Source organism: Cuculus canorus, chromosome 3, assembly GCF_017976375.1.
Source record: "Cuculus canorus isolate bCucCan1 chromosome 3, bCucCan1.pri, whole genome shotgun sequence".
Taxonomy (NCBI): Eukaryota; Metazoa; Chordata; class Aves; order Cuculiformes; family Cuculidae; genus Cuculus; species Cuculus canorus.
The window spans coordinates 107,811,768-107,837,343 of NC_071403.1; the positions used below are offsets into that span (position 1 = coordinate 107,811,768).

The 25,576-nt window shown below is 37.8% G+C and overlaps 2 protein-coding genes across 10 annotated transcripts; one reads left to right on the plus strand and one right to left on the minus strand.

The window, feature by feature from the left end:
- The first annotated feature begins 17 nt into the window (after positions 1 to 17).
- GPATCH11 (G-patch domain containing 11) lies at positions 18 to 8,377 on the plus strand. 3 transcript variants are annotated; one of them, XM_054064202.1, is made up of 10 exons: positions 18 to 76; positions 755 to 949; positions 1,044 to 1,270; positions 2,168 to 2,209; positions 2,289 to 2,409; positions 3,120 to 3,210; positions 4,417 to 4,521; positions 5,414 to 5,495; positions 6,030 to 6,115; positions 8,141 to 8,377. In XM_054064202.1, the coding sequence occupies exons 2-9, from the start codon at positions 903 to 905 to the stop codon at positions 6,083 to 6,085; spliced, it is 771 nt and encodes a 256-aa protein (XP_053920177.1). In that variant the 5' UTR covers positions 18 to 76; positions 755 to 902; the 3' UTR covers positions 6,086 to 6,115; positions 8,141 to 8,377. The 3 variants fall into 3 exon arrangements, with proteins under 3 accessions (XP_053920177.1, XP_053920176.1, XP_053920178.1); XM_054064201.1 differs by having other exon boundaries at positions 6,030 to 6,111; XM_054064203.1 differs by having other exon boundaries at positions 4,435 to 4,521; positions 6,030 to 6,111.
- EIF2AK2 (eukaryotic translation initiation factor 2 alpha kinase 2) lies at positions 8,319 to 24,826 on the minus strand. 7 transcript variants are annotated; one of them, XM_054064194.1, is made up of 17 exons: positions 24,587 to 24,825; positions 24,018 to 24,144; positions 21,349 to 21,463; positions 20,004 to 20,173; positions 19,090 to 19,216; positions 18,961 to 19,005; positions 17,340 to 17,422; positions 16,330 to 16,417; positions 15,854 to 15,876; positions 15,561 to 15,686; positions 15,028 to 15,147; positions 13,725 to 13,832; positions 13,388 to 13,580; positions 11,150 to 11,275; positions 10,515 to 10,610; positions 8,547 to 8,609; positions 8,319 to 8,468 (listed from the first exon to the last, which is right to left on the minus strand). In XM_054064194.1, exons 2-17 carry the CDS (start codon positions 24,119 to 24,121, stop codon positions 8,319 to 8,321), a joined length of 1,737 nt encoding a protein of 578 aa, XP_053920169.1. In that variant the 5' UTR covers positions 24,122 to 24,144; positions 24,587 to 24,825. The 7 variants fall into 7 exon arrangements, with proteins under 7 accessions (XP_053920169.1, XP_053920166.1, XP_053920164.1 ...); XM_054064191.1 differs by having other exon boundaries at positions 8,319 to 8,609; positions 16,330 to 16,414; positions 24,587 to 24,826; XM_054064189.1 differs by having other exon boundaries at positions 8,319 to 8,609.
- Positions 24,827 to 25,576: the final 750 nt, after the last annotated feature.

The window sequence follows — 25,576 nt, forward strand, 5'->3', positions numbered from 1 at the left end:
GGCGCGGGGAGGGGAGGGAGGCGGGGGCAGCGGCCGCGCGCAGGCGCTGCCATCGGCCGGAGGCGAGCAGGAGTGGGTGAGTGTGTGAGGATCGCCGGGAGCGGCCCGACAGGGGTGGAGAGGGAGGGAAAGGGAGGGAGAGAGGGGAAAGGGAGGGAGAGAGGGGGAAGGGAGGGAGGGAGGGAGGGAGGGAGAAGAAAGAGAGGGAGGAAGGGAAAGAGGGAGGGAAACAGAGCGATGGAGGGAAAGAGAGAGAGAGAGCGAGGGAGGGAAAGGAAGGGAGGAGAAGCAGAGAAAGGGAGAAAAAGAGAGAGGGAAAGGGAGAAAGAGAGGGAAAGAGGGAGGAAGGAAGAGAAAAGAAGGGAGGAAAATAGAAGGGGGGAGGAAGGGATGGAGGGAGGAAAAGAGAGGAAAAGAGGGAGGAATGGAAATACAGAGGGAAAGGGGGAGAAAAAGAGGGAGGAATGGAAAGGGAGGGAGGGAGGAAAAGAAAGAGGGAGGGAAAAGGGGGGGAAGGGAAAGGGGAAGGGAGAGAGCAAGAAGGGAAGGTGGGGAAGAGAGAAGTAGGGAAAGAGAGGGAGGGAGAGATGGAAGAGGGGAAAGGGGGAATGAAGGGGGGAGGGAGAGATGGAGGAAGGGAGAGGGGGGATGAAGAGAGGGAGGGAAAGAGAAGGGTAGGGATGGAAAGAGAGAGAAGGGCAGAGAAATGTGCGTGGCATCTCATTCCCTGTGTTCCCATGTTTTCGTCCCTCAGTGCTGTGCCCCTCCAGCCTTTGACCACATAGTGCGTGCAAGTTCTTCCTGTGGGTTCTGTGTGTGAGCTGCAGAGAAACAGAATGTGAGGTAAAGCTTGTTGAGGGCGTTCAGAGGAAAGGGGTCAGAACAGGGCACGTGCGCTGAACATGGAGGAAGATGAAGAGGAAGACTACATGTCTGATTTATTTATTAAGTAAGTTGATGGCTCTTTTGTTCCTTCTTAAGTGATTTTTAAACATGAAAAAAAACCCAAAGTGCTAATATTTACTGGAATTATTAACACTTAGACAGGATGTAAGGCCAGGCTTGCCCATGGTGAGGCGGGTGAAGGAAGCTATTCAGAAAGAAGAGAAGCAAAAGGAAGCCAATGAGAAGAACAGACAAAAGAGTATAAAAGAAGAAGAAAAAGAGAGACGGGACTTGGTATTGAAAAGTGCATTGGGCACTGAGAACAAAGGCTTTGCTTTGCTCCAGAAGATGGGCTACAAGAGCGGCCAGGCCCTTGGCAAGAGTGGTAAGTTTGTCACTGTCTGGAATTGTGTGCCTATATCAGGTGTGCCTTCATATTTTACGGACTGCAGCTGCTTCTTCGTTTATATACAGGGTCAATAGGTGCCTCTGGGAGCCCCAGCATTCCTACACTGTCAATGTGTAGTAGCAGAAAAAAAAGATGAGAGCAAATCTCTAAGAACCGTAATAGAAATGGTATGGACTCTCAAGAGATAAGAGGGAAGCAGCAGTGCTTGCTGCTTAGTAAATGCATTTCCAGATGTGCATGCCTACAGGAATTGCAGTAAGGTTGCTTTGATGGTCTTGCAAAGATAATCAGTTAAAAAAAAATGTCAGCCTTCCTCTTTGAGTTTATAGTTGGATTGTAAAAAAGTGATGATGTACACTTATCTACCCTTAAGAAGCCTTAATAGGGGAAGTAAAATCAATTAAACACAGCACACCAGTAAAACAAAGCTGTTGTGCCAGTTCATTGTGTCTCTATCAGACAATCAGTAAATGAACTGGCCCAAACAGATTTTTTTTATTCTTCATCTTTGTCAGCTTGGGAGATTCTAGAATGAAAAATGCTACAGAAGGCTGTAACAAAGCAGTCTTCATCATAGGTATGTTATGCCTGTCAAATCAAGACCATTTTGTTTCATTTGGGTTGTGTCCTGAAAAAAAGTATACAGCTATTTAGCAGACAAGCTGAAAAAAAACGAGGGAGTTCAAGTTAGCTGGGTTGTTTGTAATGCGCTGAATGCAAACTGATTTGGGAGTTTTCAACTTCCAAGCAACAAAACTACAAGATAACGTGCATATTTAATAGCAAAAGCAGTTTGCCTACTTGAATATACTGCATGAATCACAATTTGGGAAAGACCCTATTTGTTAAATTGGCCTATTTTTTCTCTCATAGGAGAAGGCATTGTTGAACCTATTCCTCTGAACATTAAAACAGGTTTGTAATACTTCCTAATTCACTTAGTTGGATGTCAGAACTTCTCAACTGCTTACATTCATCTTTTGAATTTACATAGGCAGAAGTGGGCTTGGTCATGAGGAATTAAAAAAGCGAAAAGCTGAAGAAAAACTGGAAAACTATAGACAAAAACTCCATATGCAAAAACAAGCAAATGAACAAGCTGCAGATCAGTTCAGGTAAAATGATGTAGCTGCTATTCCAAGCAGTGTCAAAACAACCATTCTTTTTATGCTTTAAGTTTGTTGGTTATTTTAACGTGGTACTATTTTTGAATGTTGTTCACGTGAGAGATAAGCATTGAAATATAGAGTAATTATTTCTCAGTTCTAAAGCAAAGGAACAGTGTAATGCCTAAAGTGTGTGATGCGTCATTTACTTTTGTAAATGTTAGTAAAGCAAACAACATAGATACTAACTCTTCTCAAAGCACTTTCAACTTTTTAAATCAGAGGGCCATGTCATCTTTCTTAATATAAAAAGCACAGATAATCCTGCAGGGTTTTAAATGGTGTTAAAAACCAAGGTGGTTTTTTTATTTTATGTTTTGCTGTTTTTATTTTCTCCCAGTTTCCTTGTTGTTTGTGGAGAAAAGCCTAGGCTGAATCTTCTGCAGGTGTTTCAGTGAATCACTTTTTTCATATGTTACAAAAAAGTGGTGAAGAAACAGTATTCATTGTAGTGTGTCTTGAAGGTATAATTCCCAAAAAATGTGTTTGCTCACACAGAAATAATGTCAGAAGGATTTCTTAACTTCAGTGTTGTTGTGGTCTGAGAGAATTGGTAGGGCTAGAATCTTAGCTTTTTTGCTTTAAAAAAAGCTTTTGACTCTAATGCATCTCTCTGTTTGTCTGCCTGCTTATCGTAGCTGTCTTCTTTCTCTTAACAGAATAAGATTCAAAAACAAACAAGAAGAACGGAAGATGGAAGGGGACCTTCGAAAAAGCCAGAGGGCCTGCCAGCAGTTAGATATGCAAAAAGTGAGACCTGTATCTCTGGGGGCTGGAAGGAAGGCTTGTAGGTTAGAGATACAGGCTATAAAGTAGCAATGCAATTCTTTTAAGTTCTCTAAAAATTGGGAGGTAATTAGCCAAAATCTTGATGTCCTGCAACACTTTAGTTTTTTTAAAAGCGTTTTAACATATCTGTTTGCACCATTAAGATATTTGAAGTTGTACACTAGCCTCATGATACCTTATATCTCGTATAGAAGGACCTGTGTTAATTTGCATCATCAGAGCTCACCTGGTTTTGCTCTTGCATTCTTGTGGTTACTTTTGAGCTGTTCGGATGTCTTTCAGTGGCCAGTGTCAGACTGTCCTAAATAACAGTGCTGTTTGCCTCAAGTGAGAGAGCAACACCATCACAGAATGGTTGAAGTTAGCAGGGACTCTATAGATAATCTTGTCCAACTATCCTGCTCAAGCAGGGCCTCCTAAAGCGGGTTTGGATCTGGCCCATGTCCAGACAGCTGTTCAGTATCTCCAAGGATGGGGATCATCACTGAAGGAATTGGCAGATTCACCAAAGCAGCATTTAAACAAAAACAACAAACAAGAAAAGAAAACCCAAAACCAAGTACCTTTGACCTGCAAGGAATAACACAGGCAATAGCAGTGAACTACTATAGAAGTTTTTGTTACTTGAAAACTCTTAAGTATTTTTCTTTTCTCTATTAATTTATTAGAGGTTAATACCGCCCCACAAGTTCTGCTGAGATTGTTTGGTACTCATTAGTCTGCTTCGGATGAAGTTGGCTGAATTATCTTAGATCATCTCTGGTGACTCTTCTTCCTTTAGCTTTCCTCAGGTGGATTAGGGAGCGCTGTGTGGTCTCTTGATAAAATAACTTGGAATAGCATGTCTTCAACTGATAAAAAAAGGGTATTTGTTCACAGCCTTGGTAATATTATGTTCCTATGTAGCCTTATACGTACTGAACATGTGTGGTCTAGAATTTAATGTTAGCGTACCTTTACTTGTTTTTAAGAAAGTGAGGAATCCTTCTTATGGACCACTGTACCTAGTTTCCTAATAGTAATTCTTGGTTATACTGTACAGGAAAGTTTTAAAACCTAACTTCTCACCTATTAGAAATTGTTTTTATCCAGAAATTGTTTTTTTTTTTTTTTACAAGAAAAGCTACAAAGGCAGATGATTATCATTTTAATCCTTCATTATTTAAGGATATTGATGTTCCCAAGGAGACTTGGTATTGGCTGACACCTGAAGAGGAAGACAAAAAGGATGAGGAAGATGAGGAAGATGAATGCACAAGCTCAGACTTGAGTGTAAGCTCTGCAACTAAATTAATGGCTTGACTTAGAATTAAATTTAATATTTCTTTAAAAAAGTATATGGGTGTAAAGGCTATATGTATATGTGTCATTTTTCAAATGGTAGTGAATGGCCTCTGCAGTCCTAGAGCTGCCATTTTTATAGCAGTTATGTGATAAAATATAAAACATTAAACAACCAATTTATTGCTCAACTGTTTTCAAGCTGATCTTTGGAAAAAGTGGACTAGAAATTAAATTCTAAACGTTTTTGTCTTAGCCAAGATATGCAAGATCAAAGTTATTTACTTTTGAGTTTTAATTTTGGATGCCTCATTGCATGTCTTATTCTAGAATCACTAAGTAATTTCTGAAAATGCTTCACATGTTACCTCCAGATAGACACTGGAAATTCACGTTTTTTGAGAACTAGATTACACAGCTCTTGTTAGCCTTATGTTTTTGATTTACAGAGATTAGGTGTGAAAAAATAAAATCATATACTCAAAATAAAGTACCAAGGCAATATTTTTAGCTCTCTCTTCAGTGCAGGTTTCTTAGCTGGAAAGAAGGATGAGCAGATAAGTCATTAACTTTCCAGAGATCATGAATTCCTGTGCTGTATGCTACAAATTTGGTATTGGCTGACACCTGAAGTGCTTTGATGAAGTGCTTAGGGACATGGTTTAGGGAGTGTTAGGAATGGTTGGACTCGATGATCCAATGGGTCCTTTCCAACCTTGTGATTCTGTGAAATTTGGGAAACTTCATGCCTTACTGAACTACAGTATTGTGTCGCTTTTCCATAGCAAAAGGTGAAACAATCTGTTGTACCACAGTTATTAGCTCAAATTGGTTTATGTCGTGTGCGCCCCAGATCATCGCATACCTGTATATATATTTCTAGGTATCAGAAAAGCTACACATCCTGACTGCCTATCTGAGAGAAGAACACTTCTATTGCATTTGGTGTGGAACAACCTATGAAGGTGAGAGTAAACCTGTCTGTGTTTTACTTTGCTTGTGCAGCTAGACTTCAGGGGTAAAATATATCCTTTATCTATCTCTTCCTGCAGTCTTTAAACTCTGTTTAGTAAATAGTTCTTCCAGGCTGCTGTTTTTTGCACAAAGCTTTGTAAGTTTCGAATATAAGCCAGTTATAAACAAAAACAAAAAAGAAAAAGAGAAAAACAACTCACAACCAACTATAATGGCATTTAGTTGAATTGGTGTTCAGATTAATTTTGTCTTGAAACAAAATCAGATGTTATAACTACTACCATAAAAATCTGTTAAAGCTTGCAGGTGTTCCTGAAACAGTTAAAATATTATGCAGTTTCACTGTGCCAGAGGGTAGAATTTGTGTTCAGTGTTTTAAAACAAAGTTCAGAATTTATAACTTGCAAACCACCTTGAATTCTATTTAATCTGCTTTACATGGATTCTTCAGATAATTCTAGCCATTTTTTTTTTTTCCCTCCTCTGAGCTGGAATTACTTGGTTTTTCTGTGCTTATCCTGTAGACTCTGAAGATTTATCTTCAAACTGCCCTGGAGACAGTGCTGCAGATCATGACTAAAGCCTTTCTAAAGGAAGGAGTCCTAAGTAAGTAAGTATGTATAGTTAATATCTTTTAGAAGGTTTGGAGCTTTGCCATTCACACCGAAGTATGCAGAAGAACAGTTAAACTTGCATTTCTGAAGCATCTTGTAGTTTTTTTGCATTAAAATTTTGCATTTATAATTGAACTACCCTAATTGAGAGGCAGGTTGTTATCCAGAGTCTTTGGTAATGCCTTGCCCAGCTGGAGAAGATCAGCCAATAATAAATTTCATGTATGAGTAAGGGAATAAATATTGGCTAGTTACTGTAATGCGTTAAACAGGGGGTTTTTTATCTTTACAGAAATGACTAAACATCAGACTTTTCTTCTTTACTATCTTAGACCTGATGGGTGAGCAAAAAAGCTTGTGAAAAACATTACAGTGATGTTAATTTGAACCAATATTCTGTTTATGTAAAGGCCCAGAGTTTGCATAATTAAGTAGCAGCAGATCTTGTTGTTATTTGGCTTTTATATGTATTAAAAGATGCAATTTAATAGACCTTTTATTTTTAGGGAACAGCAGTTGCTACTGCAAAATAGTCATTAATAGAAAATTACTGCTTAAGTATACAAATACTATGAAAAAAAGTATCAAAAACTGCTGGGACAAGCTCAGTATTACGTAACAGTAATTGTATTGGTAATGGTATCATGTATGCTCTGCCCAAGAACTGTAAAGGATATTTGGACAAAATCTGTCACATATCAATATTCATACTATAAGAGTAGTTTTATGGGTAACAGGGAAAAGGAAGTGGAACTAGTGGTATTTTGTCTGTGCCAGGATGCAATTTTTCCCAGATCCTGACCACTGCAAAGAAATACCAATTAGTCTGGAATACTGAAATGCTCAATGTATTTGTAATTCATGATAAGGAGGAAAAAAACAACTTCAAGCAGGTCTTACAAAAGGATATAAATACAGATTCTTATTTAGCAACAAATACTTGCAGCAGATCAGCAATAATTTCCATAAGAATATAAAAAATTACTATGCATTCATTTATATATTTCCTTTTAACCAAATACCCACTTCTAACCCATTTATCATTTCATAAAAAGCATACAGTACTTCACTACACATAGTAGCCATTTTTCTTCTCAGAAATCTCTGCTTTATGGACTTAAATGAGCTCCACAGCAATGGATAGTTTGACAAGATACAGCTCAAAGAAAAGCACCTGAAGTACTAATAATGTGCCTGTCTTTTCTTCCTGCTCCTCACCACCACACACACAATTCTTCCAGTTCGAGCAAATCTGAACTCTTTTAAGTATGTAACTAAAAAGTAACAGACAAACTGCTGTTATCTTATGACAGTAAGGCTATTCTTGTACACTTATTAACAGATAGGCATGCCTCATTATTATAATAAGAGATTAAAATCTAGCAGTGTAGGAGATAATCTTCAAGGTGCTCTCACAGCACAAGATTTCAAATGGTTGCTATTGAGGAAACTCCAGAGAATTTTGCTATATTAAGAGCACCATAACCGTTCCTTTCAGGAAAAAAAAAAAAGTCATAACCTAAGGTTCTCAGAAGTTTAGAATAAATCTAAAGGAGATTTCATAGAACCAGAATGCTTAACATTTTAAGTATGCATTCCTTGAGAATTTTAAAGCATATATTTTTAAGTTCTAAAGCACCGAAGGTGCTAGGTGTTCAACAGGTGTGTAGAGATAAAGTTCACCCTAAAGAACTGAAATTTAATAAATAACCCACACCTATTCCTACTATCTTTTCTGCTAAAAATTAGTCTTGGTATTAATGGGTGCATTCTAGTAATTATTAAAAACATCACTGATCTGAGAAAAATTTGAGTCACACAATACAAGACAGCACCTCTTCCACAGAAAGCAGTAGATAATCTCGACTGATAAGGGATGCAGCATATATTAAGAGCAAGCATAGAGAGATTTACCACAGGCCAATTAGCACCACAGCGATTTAGTCTTCTGGGAGACAAAGACTAGATTTCTGAACTTTTTGTACAATATAGTTCAGCTCATCCACAACCTATGTTTGCAGGTAAAAATCACAAAAGATTGCTCGCAGAAGTACCCTGTCCTGGTTTGTAGCTAATGGACGCGAATGGTGATGTCATCCTTTTGGCTACAAGTTCCACTTTGGCAGAATGGAAAATACACATCTTAAGTGTTGCTGTTGCTTCTGACATTTATTGTTAATTCGTCAACTTCGACAGACATCAAATGCTGGATTTATATGCAGAATCTGAAAAACTTGTAAAAGGAGTTTTAAGTGAGTTGTTTTTATCAACGGACATCAAATGAAGTATTTCAGATGCAGACAGTCTTCCTGAAGAGTCTCTTGAAAGCATCCTTTTTATCATAGTTGCCTGCAAAAAGAAAGTAAATGTCAATAAATTATTTTTGAGTGAATAAATCAACTGAAATAATGTATTAAAATCCCATACCTCTGCTGGAAATTGGTTGATTAAGCGCTCTGGAAGTTTACCTTCTCTAATATCATGCCATATCTGAAATTCATAAGAGACAACAGTTTCAGTATGTTTTCATTGATTATTTTTTGCGTCCCACTTTATGACCCATGTAATTTACCAAAGTAATTAGGAAAATCTACAGAAAAGATAAGGCTTCAAAAGAAAGTAAGTGTAAACAGTTAGGAAGCTTTTCCATTTAGTTATATTTTGGTTTGGTTTTATAGTCTTTTCATCAACTGTTGTCCCATTTTAAGCCTAAAAGCTTCACAGTCTACAATGATGTGTTTGTTTCATCAATCCTATGTCTCAGAACCATTAATCTTCTTTCTTTAGTTTTAAGGTAGTGGTTTTATAAACTCTTGCTCCATTAAAAACAATGCAAGCTGACTAAATTTCTTACTTTAGCTGTTACTATTTGCAAGCCAGGCAGGTGTGCTTTCTCCCTTTTACCTTGTTCAATACCACGTGCTTATTTCTGTGTCACTGCAGAAAATGCTCTGTGAAGCTCAGAGCATCTATCATATAGAGGGTTTGTAATTACATGCTTTCAGAAACTGTTTCTGGGCAACAGCTATTTTTTCCACGTGATGTAGCTTTCTGAATAAACGGATAAGTTTACATGATTCACTTAGCTGTTAACTAATGTAATGTGTGCTTGAAAATGACAGTCACATTCTTGCACACTTAGCATCCTGCATCATTAGTTAGTCTTATGGATGCTATAGCCTGGCTTAGCAAGCCTTTATAACCTTTATGCAGTAAAAGAACAGCTCCCATGAACTTCAAGCTTTTTCCCTACTCTTCAGCAATAGCCGTAGACCAGTGACCCTACCTGCTGGTGCTTATCAGCTGAACCAGTTACTCAGATGATCAGCTTCACTTTTGCCTGATGTTCTTTCAGCTTATTGTGCTCCATTAAGTGAAATTATTTTTTCAGTTTATTGTGCTCCATTAAGTGAAATTATTTTTTTTAAGAGGATGGAGCAACTGAAGACCATCCTAGGACTCTACATCCACGTGACTTCCCCATCTGCCTACAGATAAAAGGTTTTTATGCTTTAAGGAAACAAGACTAAATAATTAGTCCTGCCTTTTTGACTGTAAACACCGTAGGACTGTGGACACATTTAGGCTGTCAGCTGTGAGCACAAGATGTCTTAGAAAATACTACAAGGTAGCTAAACAGAGCCAGGATGAACCTCAGAGTCAAGCAGACACACTGGTATCATTTTCTTATATTGGCAAAGGACCAAGGTAATAGTGTTCGAGTAGTTTCTGGTGCCAGACACACACGTATATGTTAGTTACTTTAGACAAGGGACTCAGCAGCTGTATTGCTGTTCTGCAAATATATAGGTTTAGGCATATGAACCGTTACACTAATAATGTGCAAAGCACCAAGAAAAAGCAAATGACACATAAAAGATACCTTTTCCAAAAAAGCTAAGGTATCGTCTTTTTCAAGTAAGACTACATACTTCAAATCACTTTTGTGTCCATTTTAGAAGGCTGCAAGTGTTTTGGCTTGAAAAAAACTTTGTTCTTGCTCCACTGTACAGTGAAGACGAGACTATGGCAGATACAAAACTCTCCTATTCATAATTTTTATTTTCTAAAATTAGAAAAATATTCTCTTCAAATACCCCGAACAAAAAATAGACTTGCAGAAACTTGAAATATTTTTTCTAGACGTTATTCTTTACACGCTCAGGCTTTAATGTGTATGTATGTCAGTAGGACATAAGTGAAATAAAACCAGTAATATTTCATTTCCTCAGTTACTACGTTTCCACCAAAGTGTGAGGACTTACTTGCCTTACAGAAATTAATCAAGGAGAAAATGTAAATAGCGACAAAACAATATCAGCAATCAGCATGGGGGACTAACAGAAATGCAAAACAATAGCAGTGAAACTTCTTTTCAAAAAGCAGATTACATACCTCACTTTTTTCATGACGACTGCATGGAGAAAGAACTTCAAACCAAATTAATCCCAGTGCATAAATATCTACTTCCTTTCCGTATTTGTCCCCAAACTACAAAGATTAGAACAAGAACAATACAGGAGTCAAATCCAACTGGACATTAAAGCAAAATTTGAAGTCAGTAGCAATTTCCACGCCAGGGCTACAGGAGTGGCCCTACTTGATGATCATATTAATTGTTAACCCCTTCTGCTACAGACCTATTAAATAATGACTGTTATATCACATTAAACACACCAAAATTAAGACTTCTGCAGACCTATGCACATAAAGCATGCCAATATCTCTTTTCACAAATTGTGAAACAAATAGAAGAACTCAAATTCTACAGTTAACAGAGGTTCTAAATTCAAAGTAAACCATGTGGCTGGCAGCCTGGTTTTGCAAGAGCATTCCTTACAGCATGCAGTGTCGGACACTAGGTTAGCACAGGGAAATAAACACACAGACGACCTTCTCCAGAATATAATTACCCTCAAATACAGTCATACCAGGGAATTCAGGCAACTTGGTTTAGGATGGAGAACTTTCATTGCTGAATTTATAATGCAAATCTAGTTACAGAGACCATAATATAACAGAATAATTACCTGTTCTGGTGCCATATATGATTCTGTTCCTCTGTTCTTACTCAGAGTCCCATATGCCAGAGAAGTCACAAGACCAAAGTCGCCTATTTTTATTTTATCTTCATGTGATATGAATATATTTTGAGGCTAGATATATATAAAAAAAAAAAAAATCACCATATCACCAAAGTTTATCATCAAGCATAATCAGCCACAGAAATGCTCCCCAGAAAATTTGATAATCGTTCCCAGAAATTGCCATTAAGAAACTGGTAGTGTGGGAAACAGAAAAAAAGTTCAACTGATTTTTAAAAACACAAACTGAAGTATTAAACATGCCACAGTAACTGCAATTTTTTTTTTCAGCTAGCTCAGTCATAACTGTATCATGCTTTAATGCTCTTCAAGTACATTGCTTATTCAAATAACATTTCATATCCAGAAGTGCTTTTAGGTGTTCAACCCTAGCCCTGGGATTTGATACACTTGGGCAAAGCATTTAAGCTCAATTCCACTCAGATCATAATTTCTTGTAGGCATAGCAGGATTATCTGTACTAAATCAGTTGCGGAGTTAGGACTTACTACAGGCATCTCACAGCATCACTTTTAAGTTTTCATTGAACTTCCCGTTTTTAAATTTGACAAAGTCATAAGCAAGTAAAAATGGAACTGTATCTGCTTGGATGAAGTTTCCCAAAGAAGATAATTACTTTTCTGGATGTTAAAACAAAATTAAATAGCCTCATGCTATCTTTTACTCAAATAAGCTCTAGTGGATTGTAAGGCTGGGAGAGACTTAGATATCTATCTTTGTGTCAGGAATGCCTAGTGCAGTTCTTCTGTTGAAAATTGATCATGTCCACACACATTTAAACAGCACTTACACCTGGCTACGCTACTTGAAGACTCCATTCATACCAGGCACAAATAGGATTAATCATAGCTTAAACGTACCCTGCAGCTTCAATTCTGGGACATAAAGATCTCAAATGGCCAATCATCTAAGTTGACAGAGGATCAAAGTGGAGAGAAAGCTTCCCAAATTCAAGTGCAGGAAAGCTATCAATAGGGCTTGGCAGCACGTTACAGCCAGATGCTATGAATAAAAGACTGGGGCAGCAGATTCATAGGAATAAAGAAAAGTAGGAGAGTGGGCTGAGAAGAAAATAAAGTAGGACTGAAGGACCAAGAAAACTCAAAGCACACAGAGCAGGAAGAGCTAAGAATTAATGGGTGAGAAGACATTTATTAGGCACCTTTACCCCAGGCATGTAAGGAGAATGCTATGTATATTTGGGGTTCATTCCAGTATTGGAGTAATAAGCCTGATAGAAAATCTCTAGAAGATATGAATGTTATCTGTCCATAAGTGGGCAGTGAACAGGACAGCGAACATGGTTCCTGGTGAACAGGAACCATGAATGCAAAAAGATTTCAATCTCTTATCTCAAGAAGTCCGTAAACTTCAGGTTACTAGAAGATGCGAGTGGAAGGGAATATGCATCAAGGACAGCATCACTGTGTCATCTCTCTAGGTATCTGGAAATGGCTGCTGTGCGAGAACAGCATCCCAGATCAACATTTAATGTGACCTACTAATGCCACCGTGCTAATGGCTTCCACAAAGCAAGTAATTTCAAACTCTAAGCAACATTATATAGCTGGCATTTGAAGCCCTGAAGGCTTGCAACTTTGTCCTTTATAGTCTTTATATCAAACTAAAATCTTTTTCTGATTGTGGGCTTGTAGAGACTGAAATTCTATATATATAAAAATGTAACATTCAAATATTTGTATGCATACGTGAGCAACTAGAGCAACAAGACCATACAAGAGCAGCTAGAATATGTTGTTATCAAATAGCTATTATTAGGATATATGAGATGCACCTTTACAATATGACAAGAGCAAACTTCCTAGGCTCAACTTTGCACTTTCTTTCAATTCTTTTATCAAGTAAAGTTAATTTTTTTTTTCCAATAGGCAGTCTCGTGACCCAGTAACACATAATACACTGAAAATGTCTGTTAACTGATGTCTACTGATTTTTTTTTAACTACTGCTTTCTGAGATCTTCCAGTGTACCTCCTGATTTTAGGATGAAGTCCAGCCTACTGCTGAAAAAAAATTAATCACTAGCAATATCAGAAGAAGCACATTACTAGAGTACCTAATAAACTACACAAAGACTAGAACAATTTAATGTTTTCTGAAGTTCCAGCAAGTACTATTTTTTTTAATTACCTATCCTACTTACCTTGAGGTCTCGATGAATTAAGTCTTTAGAATGAATATATTCTACTCCTTTCAGTACTTGTAAAAATTTGTTTTGTGCCATTTCATGATACTTTCGGGTTTGTCTCTTCTTTTCAATCCAGTTTTCCAATGTCCCTTGTTCACAGAATTCCATTGTGATGAAAAGACAGTGCAATTTTTTCTCTGACTTCTTCCTGCAAAAAAAAATTATATACCATATTGAAATTGGCAAGATACAGTTCTTCCCAAGCCATCGGTAATTCATCAGTCGTTCTTCTTAGACCACAAAATTCACCATGGCAAACAAATCTGAGTGCAAACTATTATCTTATAGATACCTCGAGTCTGGGTAAGTTACATAGTCATCTCCTTCCCAGCTAAAATAATAGCGCACTATGTTTTCATGGTCAAGCCTCGCAAGTTCTTTTACTTCACGATTTACCTTCCTATATGGAGGATGGAGAAAAAAAGAAAAAGAAAATTAAATAGCATTTCCCTATAAAAAATAATAATAAATAAAATACATGATATCAAGTAGGAGCATGCAGATAGTTTTACATTAATATAGAAAAAGAACATAACATTCTCTTTCATACAGGTTCAAAATTGCAGCTACAAATTCTGTGGGTTTTCATTCATCTGCCCAGTTATTGAAAGTGCAAAAATGTTTTACCTGTATTAAAAATTAAAGCCTCACTCAAAAGAAGCTGAAATAAAACTAGATAGTTGCAATGCATAGTTCTGTTAGGTAGCCAAATACAGGGTAACAAACACTCATGATTTCTTTTCACCTCTGTGAAGTTACTTTACATATACAGAAGTCAGTGTAAATACTGATGAAGAACTACTACTAAGTTTGGCCAGCACTTGTTGTTGTAACGTTGCCTGAGGGAATTTAAGTTCAAACCCACCAGAAGACCAGCAGCGGAATATTGTTCTCAGGATTGCATACAAATTAAAATAACACATATTTGAGACAAACACAATTATTTTAAGGGCAGTTACACGACGTAAACAAGAATTATCTCCAACAACTTGAAATTTTTCAGCTAGATTACCTAAAATAAATTCAAGTTTTTCAGCTGCTGATCAAATACTCCGGTAGGTACTGGTTACAGAAAATTACTTTTTAAAAAAGATTAATATCATCATTCTCTGTTGAGTTTTATTTATTCTCACATGGGTTATATATAAAGCATTTTCCAATTACAAATTACTATTTTGCCTTATTATAGCCAATATGCATTACTGATATGAACATTTTCCATGTAACCTGTCGGTACTAACAGTGCTGCCTTAAATGTTTTATTAATCAGCATGTTTTCTTCCAACACATTTTACAATATTAATAACCAGAGCACTACTGTGTCCAGGGAGAGTAGAACTTAACCGGTCTGCTTTTTTACAACTGCATCTGAAATTATTCCAGAGCATGCAAAAATTTAACAAAATTGTATGCCATTTTCACCTTCACTTACAAAGAAAGAAAACTATTTACCATAAAGAATGGAGAATTGATAATGAAAATTGCTTAAATGCTCCTAGGATTATTAAAGAGACAAAACAAAGTACTAAAATCTTGATTAAGGTTGTACTAAAAAAAAAAAAAAACACAAACAGAAGTATATATACAGTACATACTTTGTGAAGCAAACTCGTTTGACTGCATAGGTTCTGTCAGCATTCTTTGCTATTCCTTTGAAAACATTCCCAAAAGCGCCTTCACCAATAGGCTCTATATTTCTAAAACTCTCAAGGAATCTTAAAAAAAAATATATACATATATTACTTAAATATATGTAACATTAAATTTACAAGATACAAAGATTATCCTGACAGATCTAATACATCTGCTGAAATATCATTCTACAGGGATCACTGAGCACTTACACAGTGGAACAAGGGAAAGTGACCCTTGAAAGCACGTAAGGGTAATTACCCTCACATCATCACACAAAGGACCTTTGGTTGTAAGCATTAAATATTATTGCACGTCAGTTGCTATACTACACTTTAAATTTTCAGAGGAAAAAAGATGTCAAGCATCTATTTTCTTTGAAAGTTATTTTTACAGCAGTATTTTCTCACGTTATATTATAAATAAACAAACAAATCTAGAGCACTGCATACTGTAATTGCCATACAGATTTTATTTAAAAAAATAAAGTTCTTACCTTTGATTCACAGTGTATGGGCTTTCCCTGGTATCTGTGTCCAAATGTGGCAAACTTTCATCTGAATCTGACATCTTTTTTTTCTCTCCCTCGTTTCTGATGTTACCAAAATTAGCTGCCAATTGTCTTTAACAAGGAGAAAAGCAAAACTTAAAATGAGCCTTTTTCCTAGTATGTGACAAGAGAAAAGAAATGTACCTCCCAATAGTGGCATTTCTTTGCTAGTTATAGAAACACCGAAGTGGTTTGCAATGGAGTTTATGGGAGATAGTAACCTAGAAATAAACACATACCTTTTACCTTTCAGGGTGTCTCTCTACAAGAAAAAGAAAAAAAAAAGCCTAATTGAGGTATCCTGAAAATTAGCACTATAATTACTTTAAAATGTGCCTGAGAACATAACTAGGAATTGTCTATAAATGTGTTCATACCTTATATAGACAATGTAATAAGAAGCCATATCTTAGCTTCAAATTTTTCACTATGTGTAACATCATCATTCTTCCTACAGAATAATAGAAGCTTAGTTTGAGCCCCTGTCTTGGGAGTACTGCCCATTCGGTCAGCAGTTCATAAATTGGGTCTACAGAACTGAAATAAATGACTAATGGTTAACAGTAAGAAAATACTGAATATTCTTAGGAAAAATGCACATATGTTTTCTAGTGATTTGTAGATAAAGGAACAAGCTGATGCAATGCTGACAAGAAGCTTGCTTTATTTAGGGTCTAAAATGTAATTATGAGGAAGACTTATTTTCATACTATACCCAAGAAGGTGAAGGCTTTTCACATACTCGCATGTCTTTCATTTTTTCTACCAACTTTTCAGCTGAGTCTTCAAAGCAAATACTGCTGCTATTGAAAAATAATAGAATAGTTTCAGGTGAAAGTAACACAATCATAAATAATTACCACAAGGAAAAAAAAAAAGCATAAAACAGATACACAGTTTTAAAAAGCAAAATCTGACAAAGCATTAATAATCATGACTGATTTAAACTACAAAACTTTATGCTGGAGAGCTAATAATAACGTAACATACACCTCTATGATATGATATCATATGAAATTGTGTGTATAAATATACAATATGATACATATTCTATTACAGCCTTTAATTAAATAGGTTAAATACAGAGGTTTATTTCAATGCAGAGCAGCCACCTCTAGCATTGTACGTATCAGCTTGTTTACAATTGCACAAAGAACATAACAGAAGTGGTAGTGGCACTACAATCAAATTAACTTCTGGACACAAAAGGCTTGACCTAGAGTTCCCAAATTGGCAATTAAACTTCATGCATGTTCATTCTCTTTCACTAAGCAAATTTTCTCTTTGGTGGAAGTGAAGATTTATGGAGAATGAAAAAGAAAAAAAAAATAGAGAACAAAGCAGAATGTGGAGCACCAAAAAGTACTGAATTGAATTCTACTGAGTTCACAAGAGTGTCACAATAGGAAAATGAGTGTTAAATTGTTGTGAAATGGTGCAGCTGTATTGAGTAGGTTATTCTATTTACATCACAGTAAATATGCTTCTGAAAGAAGTTCTCGTGGCAAAATAGAAGTCTCTTGGAAAGCTCTATAATTATTATAAACTAACTTGTAAGACCTCAAATAAAATTTTCCTCTGAAGTGTAAGAAGTATAAGCTCAAAATAATTGGCATTATACTGCAATAAAGAAACTAGGACAGATTTTATTTAGAACCAGATCACATGACCCTCTAAAATTGGTAAGTACATTTTGTTATCACATTATTTGTGAACCCAACTTACTCTGAGTCAGACTGAATTGGCGCTCGAGAGGAATTACTATGTTCGCCAAGTGTAAAATTGCTGTTAGATTTTTCACTTCCTATCTGAAAAAAAGAAAAAACAAGAATTGTTAACATAATCACATAAAAAAATCCCTAGTGCAAAAGATGCCATTCAAAGAGAGGGGAGGGAAGATTACAAGGTCCTAAGTGGAAGCTGTTAACTGCAATGAACATTCGAAGTCCTGCAGAAGAATGGTATCTGCCTAACTTCCATCAAGAGGAGTGAAACACAGAAGCCTGTCACAGTTTTCCCCGCTCATATTGAGACTATATAGACACATTTGCAGAGGTTGAGTCTGAGATCTATTAAAAATCAGGGGAAGAGTCACAGTTATTAAAAGCAAATGTTTTCATTGTTCACTGCATATGCAATTGTCTGTGTGGAAAATGAGATACGTGTAGGCTTTGGTTTATGTAATCAGCAGAACTGAAAATCTAAGTCTGCACAAAAAGACATTCAATGTCTTCAGTGTGAAAACCACGCAAAACCTGGATTACTAAATCAGGACCAGCTACAAGAAATTAATCCTAAATATTTAGCAGAGGTTCTTCCCACTCACCCCTTTTTCCTTCTGTCTCATAAGAGCATCAATGTAATATTAAAAGCAACACCTGCAATTGTTACAGACCATAACCTGACAAAAAGTAAAAAAACTTAAGGGTTTACGTTTTGATGGTAGCCAACAAGCAAAACCCTTTTCTAAAATTCAGGAGTACTGGAACTTTACTACTTTTTGCTAATTACCTTTTGTTTTTTACAGAGATATTGCTGGGCATTAATAAAAATTAAAACTGAGCCAAAACAACCCACCCCAAATTTAGAATAATTGCTACAGAGGTTCTGCCTGAGGTAGTATATTTCAGACTTTCAGATGAAAACGCAAAGCCTCATGAGCTCGCAACACGGAACAGTGTTAAGGAAGGATCCTAGAGCTATAAAAGGCCATTAATTACATGGTTAACTTAAAACAACAATAAAAGAAGCATTTACATTTCACTGTAAACAGCCAAATAATAAAAGAAAGTACTTTAAGTAAAAATAATTATTTCCTCCCCTGTACTGCCTTCCTTCCCTTTAAACTACAGTTTGTTTAAGTTAGTTCATATGTCCTGTTCTGTGCATTTGAGAAGTGGGTTTGGATGACTGTTAGAATTCTGATAATTATTTTGTACATTTGGAAATATGATTGCCAACATGAAGACAACAGTTCTGCTCTCCAGAGGATGGCATTAACAATTGCTTCACTAGACTCTGCCTCAGAACACTGCAGAAGGTAAATCCTGTTGATTCTCACTCCTGATTTTGTCTCTCTCACATCTCACAACAGATTCTTGATCCAAAGGAGGCAGCAAGAGATTTCTTTTGACACCACTTCATATGGGAGACAAGCAGTATGTTAGAGTAGTCAATATTCAGAAGTTTTTAACATATGTGCATCCTTGACTGACAATGTATCAGACCATATTCTGAAATACACAGAGGTATCAAAAATGAGATTTTTTTTTTTTTAATCTAGCAACTGAATATGGAAACACAATATAAATTTTACTGACAGAATCCTGTAGCCCAACTAACCTACCAAAATAAGGATTGTTTTCCTCCTCAGTGGAATCCATGGAATATGCTTGTAAATACAATAAGGAAATCTGTTCGAGGATTGAAAATACAAGAATCAAAGTGCTGTCTTAAGGCTAAGTACAGTACATACTGTTAGAGAGCCTTCCTTGTCTAGCTTCTCATATGCCTGTTTTGCAGCAGCTTGTTTTGCAGCAGCTAGAGAAGGTCCAGTGCCAATTCCATACACCGTACCACTAATCACACAGCTACAAGAAAACCTGTAAAACACAACAGGGAATGAAGTTTTATATCCCACATGACAAAGTCTTGACTTAATGGTTTTAAACACTACAGTCAATTGACATTATAGAATGGAAATCTGAAATATACATATTCAGGGCAGTATTTCCAATATACATTTAATCTAATTAGTAATGGCAGATAACTAGCTCAACATGCCTTCAAGATAACCAGTTTACAGAGAGTGAATATTTAGCACTTTGTAAGGTTGAGCTTTCTCAGAGCATCATATCATATGCACCCACAATCACAAAAACCTTGCGGTTTAGATTTTAAAACAGCTGATTTGCTAGCAGTTATTGTCAAGAGAGTTAAAATATGTAGATATTCTTTATCATACTTCAGCTGTTGTGAACTGGAATGTCTCTACGACTCACCAACTGCAACGCGTACAGAAGGGGATGCAAACAGGCTCTCCTTGGAACTTGGTTCCTAAGAGTCTCCAAACTACATGCCAAGAGGCTATCAAATGTGCCAGAGCTACAACCAAGGTAACTAACAATTTGTCAACACTGGCTACCATTTTATATCATCATGCCATCTCTTCTCCTGGCTAAACAAACTCAATCCTCTTAGCCTCTCCTCCTATGCTGTATCCTCCAACTCCTTAGCCACTTTAATGGCCCTCCACTGGATTCTCTCCAGACTACCAAATTTTTATTGTATTTCTGAAGATTCATACAACACTGCTCAGGGTAACTAATGATAGTGTTAGTAAACACAAAAAAGTATTAAGAGCAAGTATGAAGACAAAGCACATCTTACATGGGAGCATGGGCACCTCCAGAACACTGTTTCTTAGAATAATCAACTAATCTCCGTGTCCTTTGTGAAAACATATTTAGTCGGCTGACATAGTCATTGTCTGGTACAGGTGGTAAGGTCACTGGACTTGTCACTAATTCTTCAGCTTGCATATTTGAAGGACTCTCTAGCTATAAAACAAACAAAACAGGTAACTTAAAAACTTAATAAATAGATTAAGATTAAAAATGTACAAGGTCTAATACAGCTGAAAGGTTTGGCAGCATTTCAAAATATTTTTAAGAAATTGCAGTTTTGCATTAACAGAGTCCCTTGTGGCAACGGGCAGTCATCCCAGCCCAGAATTATTACATTTTTAATTTCCAAAGAAATGTAAATCCAGTTTTCCAAGTATGGCACCAATGTCTTTAACAACGTATACCGTATGTCCTACTCTTTTAAGAAAAGATGGAGAATGAGCTGTGAAATGTTTCATAGAGAAAAAAGAAAGGAATGCTGCCTTCTGGATTTTCCCAGAGCCTGGCCAGAGCCAAGGAAAGGGATGGCAGCAGGATGCTGCTGATGCTGCCTTTAACAAGGCCTGCAAATGCTCATGTGCATGTACAAGAGAGGAAAGCAGGACTTTTCAGCTGTCCCATAGTTAAGCAGCATTAGTAATATATTAGCAAACATGCAGCAATCATGTTAATGATGGTGACACGGTAAAAAGCACATGGAAACACATAAGGAAAGATTCCACTCAAAAGGGGCTAAGAAGCATTCAGAGTCCAAAAGAAAAATAAAGAATGGCTGCCACAAAACGCATGACAGAAAATACAGGAAAATTAGCAAAATTCAAACCTAAACTAAACCAAGGAAGGACAAAGAGTATAGAATCAACTATATCATAAAGAATATAACTACAAAGAAACAAAGATGAATCAGGTAAAGTGAAAGTAAGCAACTTTATGAGCAGAGTGGCAACAAATACACTGAATGTTTTCAAGATATCAAATTACTGAACAGTTGTCAAGATGAAAAAGGAACACTGTCCACTCTGAATATACTAAGGCAGCTTGACAAATTCTTGATACATTCCTGCATCCTCCTGTAACAGCAGAGGAGGAAACACTCTCAATATTACATACCAACCCTGTAGTAGAATAAGGAAAATAGTTCAGGGGTAAAAAGGAGAAAATTACTGAACAGGCCAGAACAAAGACAACTTTAATAGATTATTAGAAGCTCTTCCAAATTAAAGAGAACAATCATATTGTTGGTGACTTCTAGAGATTCATCTTCAACTTTTACTAGCAAAACAAACTAAAATAAATAAAAAATAAATTAAATCCTACAGTTCACTCACCTGTTTTTCAATCATTTCCCAGGTTTCTTTTGCTGCTACTGCTCTTGCTTCCTTCTTATTTTTACCAGTGCCTGTACGGTATTCTACACCATCTATTTTAACCACAACTGTGAACCTGCAATGAAGAAAATGTTTCTAAAACATTGTTACATTTTGTCTCGATATACTTAATAACCCTTATAGATTCAACTTCCTTCTTACAAAGCACTGCAAATTAACTGTGAGGGTATTAAAACTGTTCACATGTTTTTATTGTATCCAACTCCTGATTATCATAATTCTTTAGTAGAAATATTTTTAAATGTTTCCTCCCAACTCACAAGCACATATACTTTATTAGTTCTAACAACATTTCTAAATGCTTAACTGCTTTTAAAAAGCAAAGTTATTTTAATTTTTAAAAGCAAAAGAATGCATAAGGTCAGCATTGTAACAGGGAAGGTTGTGAAACCCTAACACCAGGACGTCTCTCAGCACTGCAAAACTACACGGAGAAGAAAGATTAGCTATTCTTGATTTCATGGTTCTATATGTGACATGACACTCACCTTTGATACATTGCTAAATACACTATTTAGCACATGAAAAAAATGTCTGGTGCTTCATGAGACATGAAGGCAGTCCCTCCAAAAAAGTCAGTCCCTCCAACAAAACCCAAGTCCTGCCCTTCCACACTCAACCGATGATCCCTTCTCCCTCTACTGCACAACTGTAGATGCAGTGCTTTCCATATAGTAACTCCATGAGTCAGAGCAGGGAACCAATGCAGCTCAGGACTGATTGTATAGGATCTGGCTGGGCTGGAGTTAACTTTCTTCACGGCCGCTGGTATGATGCTATGTTGTATATTTGGGACTAAAACCATCTTCATAACACAATAATGTCCTATCTATTGATGAGCAGTGTTTGCAGAGCATCAAAGCCTTTTCTTTTTCCCTGCTCTAGCCTCCCAGAAAGTAGGCTGGGAAGGAGCGAGAAGCTGGGAAGGGACAAAACCAGGACAGCTGGCCGGTGGGATATTCCATGCCATATAGCATCACACTCAGCAATAAAAGCTGGGGGAAGAAGGAGGAACAGGGGACATTTGGGGTTACAATCTTTGTCTTCCCAAGTAACTATTATACATGATGAAGCCTTGCTTTCTTGGAAACGGTGAAACATATGCCTGCCAATGGGAAGTAATGAATTCCTTATTTTGTTTTGGTTGCACATACAGCTTTGCTTCATTTATTAAACTGCCTTTATCTTGATCTACATGTTTTTTCCCCTTCCCCCCTTCTGATTCTCTCCCCTGTTTCACTGCCACCTGGGGTCAGCCCACCGTACTGAACTAATAATACATGGTTGGTTTTCAGCCAGATCAGTTCTTACCCAGATCCAACCTGTCCTACAGCTGCAAAATCCCTAATATCTCTGCTACTGCCTTTGCACAAAAGGCAACAGAGGAGAAATCAACCACTAGTTTTCCGCTTTTGGCAGGAGCATAGACTTGCATCAAGGTAAAGTGACCGTTATTATTAACCTCAGGGTACAGCAGTACTTCATATTGCAGCAGAGCATGTAGGTTCACAAGTCCATACCAAACAAGATAAAAAGCCTAGGTGTAACACCATGAGTTTCTCTGGGACAATTTGTCTCATATTGTGGAATGACTTCAGGAATTCACTTCACATTATTCCAATTTCACTCTCTATTTCCCCTTTGAGTAGAAAACAATGCAGATGCAGAATAGTGCTTGCAGTCACTGTGTAAGCAAGCATTAATGAGAGATCTTAAGGAGGTAAACAGCCTGACAAAACCTTCTGCCATATGCCACATACTCTACTTACAGTAAAACGCATACAAAAAAAAACATGAAAGAAAGATCATTTTTTTGAAAGAGTTTCTCAGCAAACCCATATCTTAGCACTGAATGCCACACACATTCAGCTTTGACTTCACATCCAAAATTTAACATTTAAGCATCCTGAAGAAATCTGCACTTTGAATCTCAGTGACTCATGAGTTAATTATCTGAGTTGAGGATTATCTGAGTGAGTGTCACATGACTTGGTCCCAAACATATAGTCATGCACCATGGACTCCAAGTTATCAAGCACTGCTCAGACTTGACAGGTTTAGGCAGGACTGGCCTGGTTGTCTCCATGCTGCATTCCCAGCCCAAGAAAGCTCACAGTCACTCAGGACTGAGCCAGCCTGGGCTCTTCACCATCTTACATTACGTATAGCACTGACCCTGCAAGACATGGCAGAGGAAGTAGCTACAGCACCAAAACCAGAAGAGGTAAGGAAGCATCTCTGCATCATGCCTCAGACAACTGCAGGAGGACTTAGGAGATGGGACACAGCACAGAAGATCTAGGGAACCAGCTCAGGACCAGCAGTGCCAGTGCAAACTGTTAGCAGAAATGGCACTAGGAAAGAGCATCAAAAGGGCGCCAAAAGACATTTATAGCACTCAACGCTGTAGCCAGACATTGTACATGGTTTTCTCCTCAAACTCGCACATTACATCCTCCCCACCCACCTACTTCTCAGTTTATGGCTCCAACCAACTCTCCTGCCACGTATACACTTTCACTAAATTAACTTTTATGACTGCAAACTTTACCAAGTCCATTCACTGCAGGAAAAGTCCTGATGATTATTAATGTGCATAGTAAACTTACTCAGGATCATGAGATAGGCCAGTCACCTTGACATCAGCATAGACCAGTGTCAATTTCTGCCTTTGACAGTATTCATTGAGCTTCTTCATACACTCACGTTCCATTTTCACACAATCTCAAAAAGGTTCTGCAAAACAACACAAAAAGATGTCTGTTCCTCCAGGTAGAGTATTGAGACAGCCTCTAATCCTGGCAGACCTCAGCTGTGGTGTAAAATAGCAAACCGGTGCCAGTAAAATAAAGTTCACAAAAAACTAATTCCAATTGCTAATTCAAATGGTTGATCTGTGATTGGTTCTGAAGATTCGTTTAGAAAGCAGAGGAGAGAATCTACTGATCAGAGATTTCCTAGCAGATTTCTTAGCAAGAAAAGGCTGAATCATTCCCCAAATCCTGTGCACAGCAATCCGTAACGCTTCCCCATACAGATTCTTTCACACACACAGACACACACAGAGACACATACAAAGACACACACAGAAACACACATACAGACAAAGACACACACAGAAACACACACACACAAACACACACACAGATCTCCCCGAGCCGCGGGCTGTGACACGTACCAGGACGGGCGCAGCTCCCGGCGCGGAGCAGCCTCGGCGGGTCCGGGCGGGTCCCTCGCTGTCCGCGTCCCCTCCGGCTCCGGGAGCTGCGGCAGCACAGCAGCTCGGGCGGCTTGCACGCACCACCTCGGTTTCGTTTCCCACTGCACGGACCTGGCTGGAAGCGAAACCGAAACCGAGGATAGAAGGCAGGCCCCGCCCGGTCTGCGGGGCTCGGGGCAGGGGGTGCGGAAGCCTCCGCCGTTCCCGACTTCCCGGGAACCAAGGATGCGAGGCAAGGGCACCGCTTCTCGAAGATACCCCAACCCCCGGCACTGTTATCCCACTGGGATTGTTCCCTGACCAACTGTTACCCTTTTCTTTTCCAACATGAATATTACAGCTCATCTCCATTGATAGTGGACAGTAGCGGTGCACCCAGCTTTTCCCAAACACATCCCAGTGTTTTTCCCCCCCTCTGACTCGACACTCATATCCCTTAGAAAGTGTGACAGAATTAATTACAGCTCCAAATGTTCTTGGTGTTCATATCAGTAATTCTGCTATTCTGCAATGGTCTCAACCTCAGCAGCCTCCCAAAGAAATGAATCCAAATATTAATTAAGGAATGCAGAAAAAGTATTTCTTTTTACACATTTTGAGTTTTCAATCTAGTTATTATCCTTCTGGTTGGGGACATTATTGCATCTTATTTTTTTACTGCATTACTACACTCTCTTTTTCATAGAATGATAGAATCACTAGGTTGGAAAAGACCTTTCAGATCATTGAATCCAACCATTCTTATCTGCCACTAAACCATGTCCCTGAGCACCCTGTCTACCCGTCTTTTAAATACCTCCAGGGATGGGGACTCAACCCCCTCCCTGTGCAGCTTCTGCCAGTGCCCCATGACCCTTTCTGTGAATTTTTTTTTCCTGATATCCAGTCTTAACCTCCCCTGGTGGAGCTTGAGGCCATTCCCCCTTGTCCTGTCCCCTGTCACTTGGG

Excerpts from the sequence above, each read along its gene's own strand:
- GPATCH11 (XM_054064202.1), top strand. The coding sequence starts at position 903 with ATGGAGGAAGATGAAGAGGAAGACTACATGTCTGATTTATTTATTAA. Across the intron at positions 1,271-2,167 it reads CCAGGCCCTTGGCAAGAGTG|GAGAAGGCATTGTTGAACCT; the intron begins GTAAGTTTGTCA and ends TTTCTCTCATAG. Across the intron at positions 4,522-5,413 it reads GCACAAGCTCAGACTTGAGT|GTATCAGAAAAGCTACACAT; the intron begins GTAAGCTCTGCA and ends ATATATTTCTAG.
- EIF2AK2 (XM_054064189.1), bottom strand. The coding sequence starts at position 24,121 with ATGGAACGTGAGTGTATGAAGAAGCTCAATGAATACTGTCAAAGGCAG. Across the intron at positions 19,217-20,003 it reads GGAGGTGCCCATGCTCCCAT|GTTTTCTTGTAGCTGTGTGA; the intron begins GTAAGATGTGCT and ends TGTGTTTTACAG. Across the intron at positions 8,610-10,514 it reads GTCGTCATGAAAAAAGTGAG|ATATGGCATGATATTAGAGA; the intron begins GTATGTAATCTG and ends TATGAATTTCAG.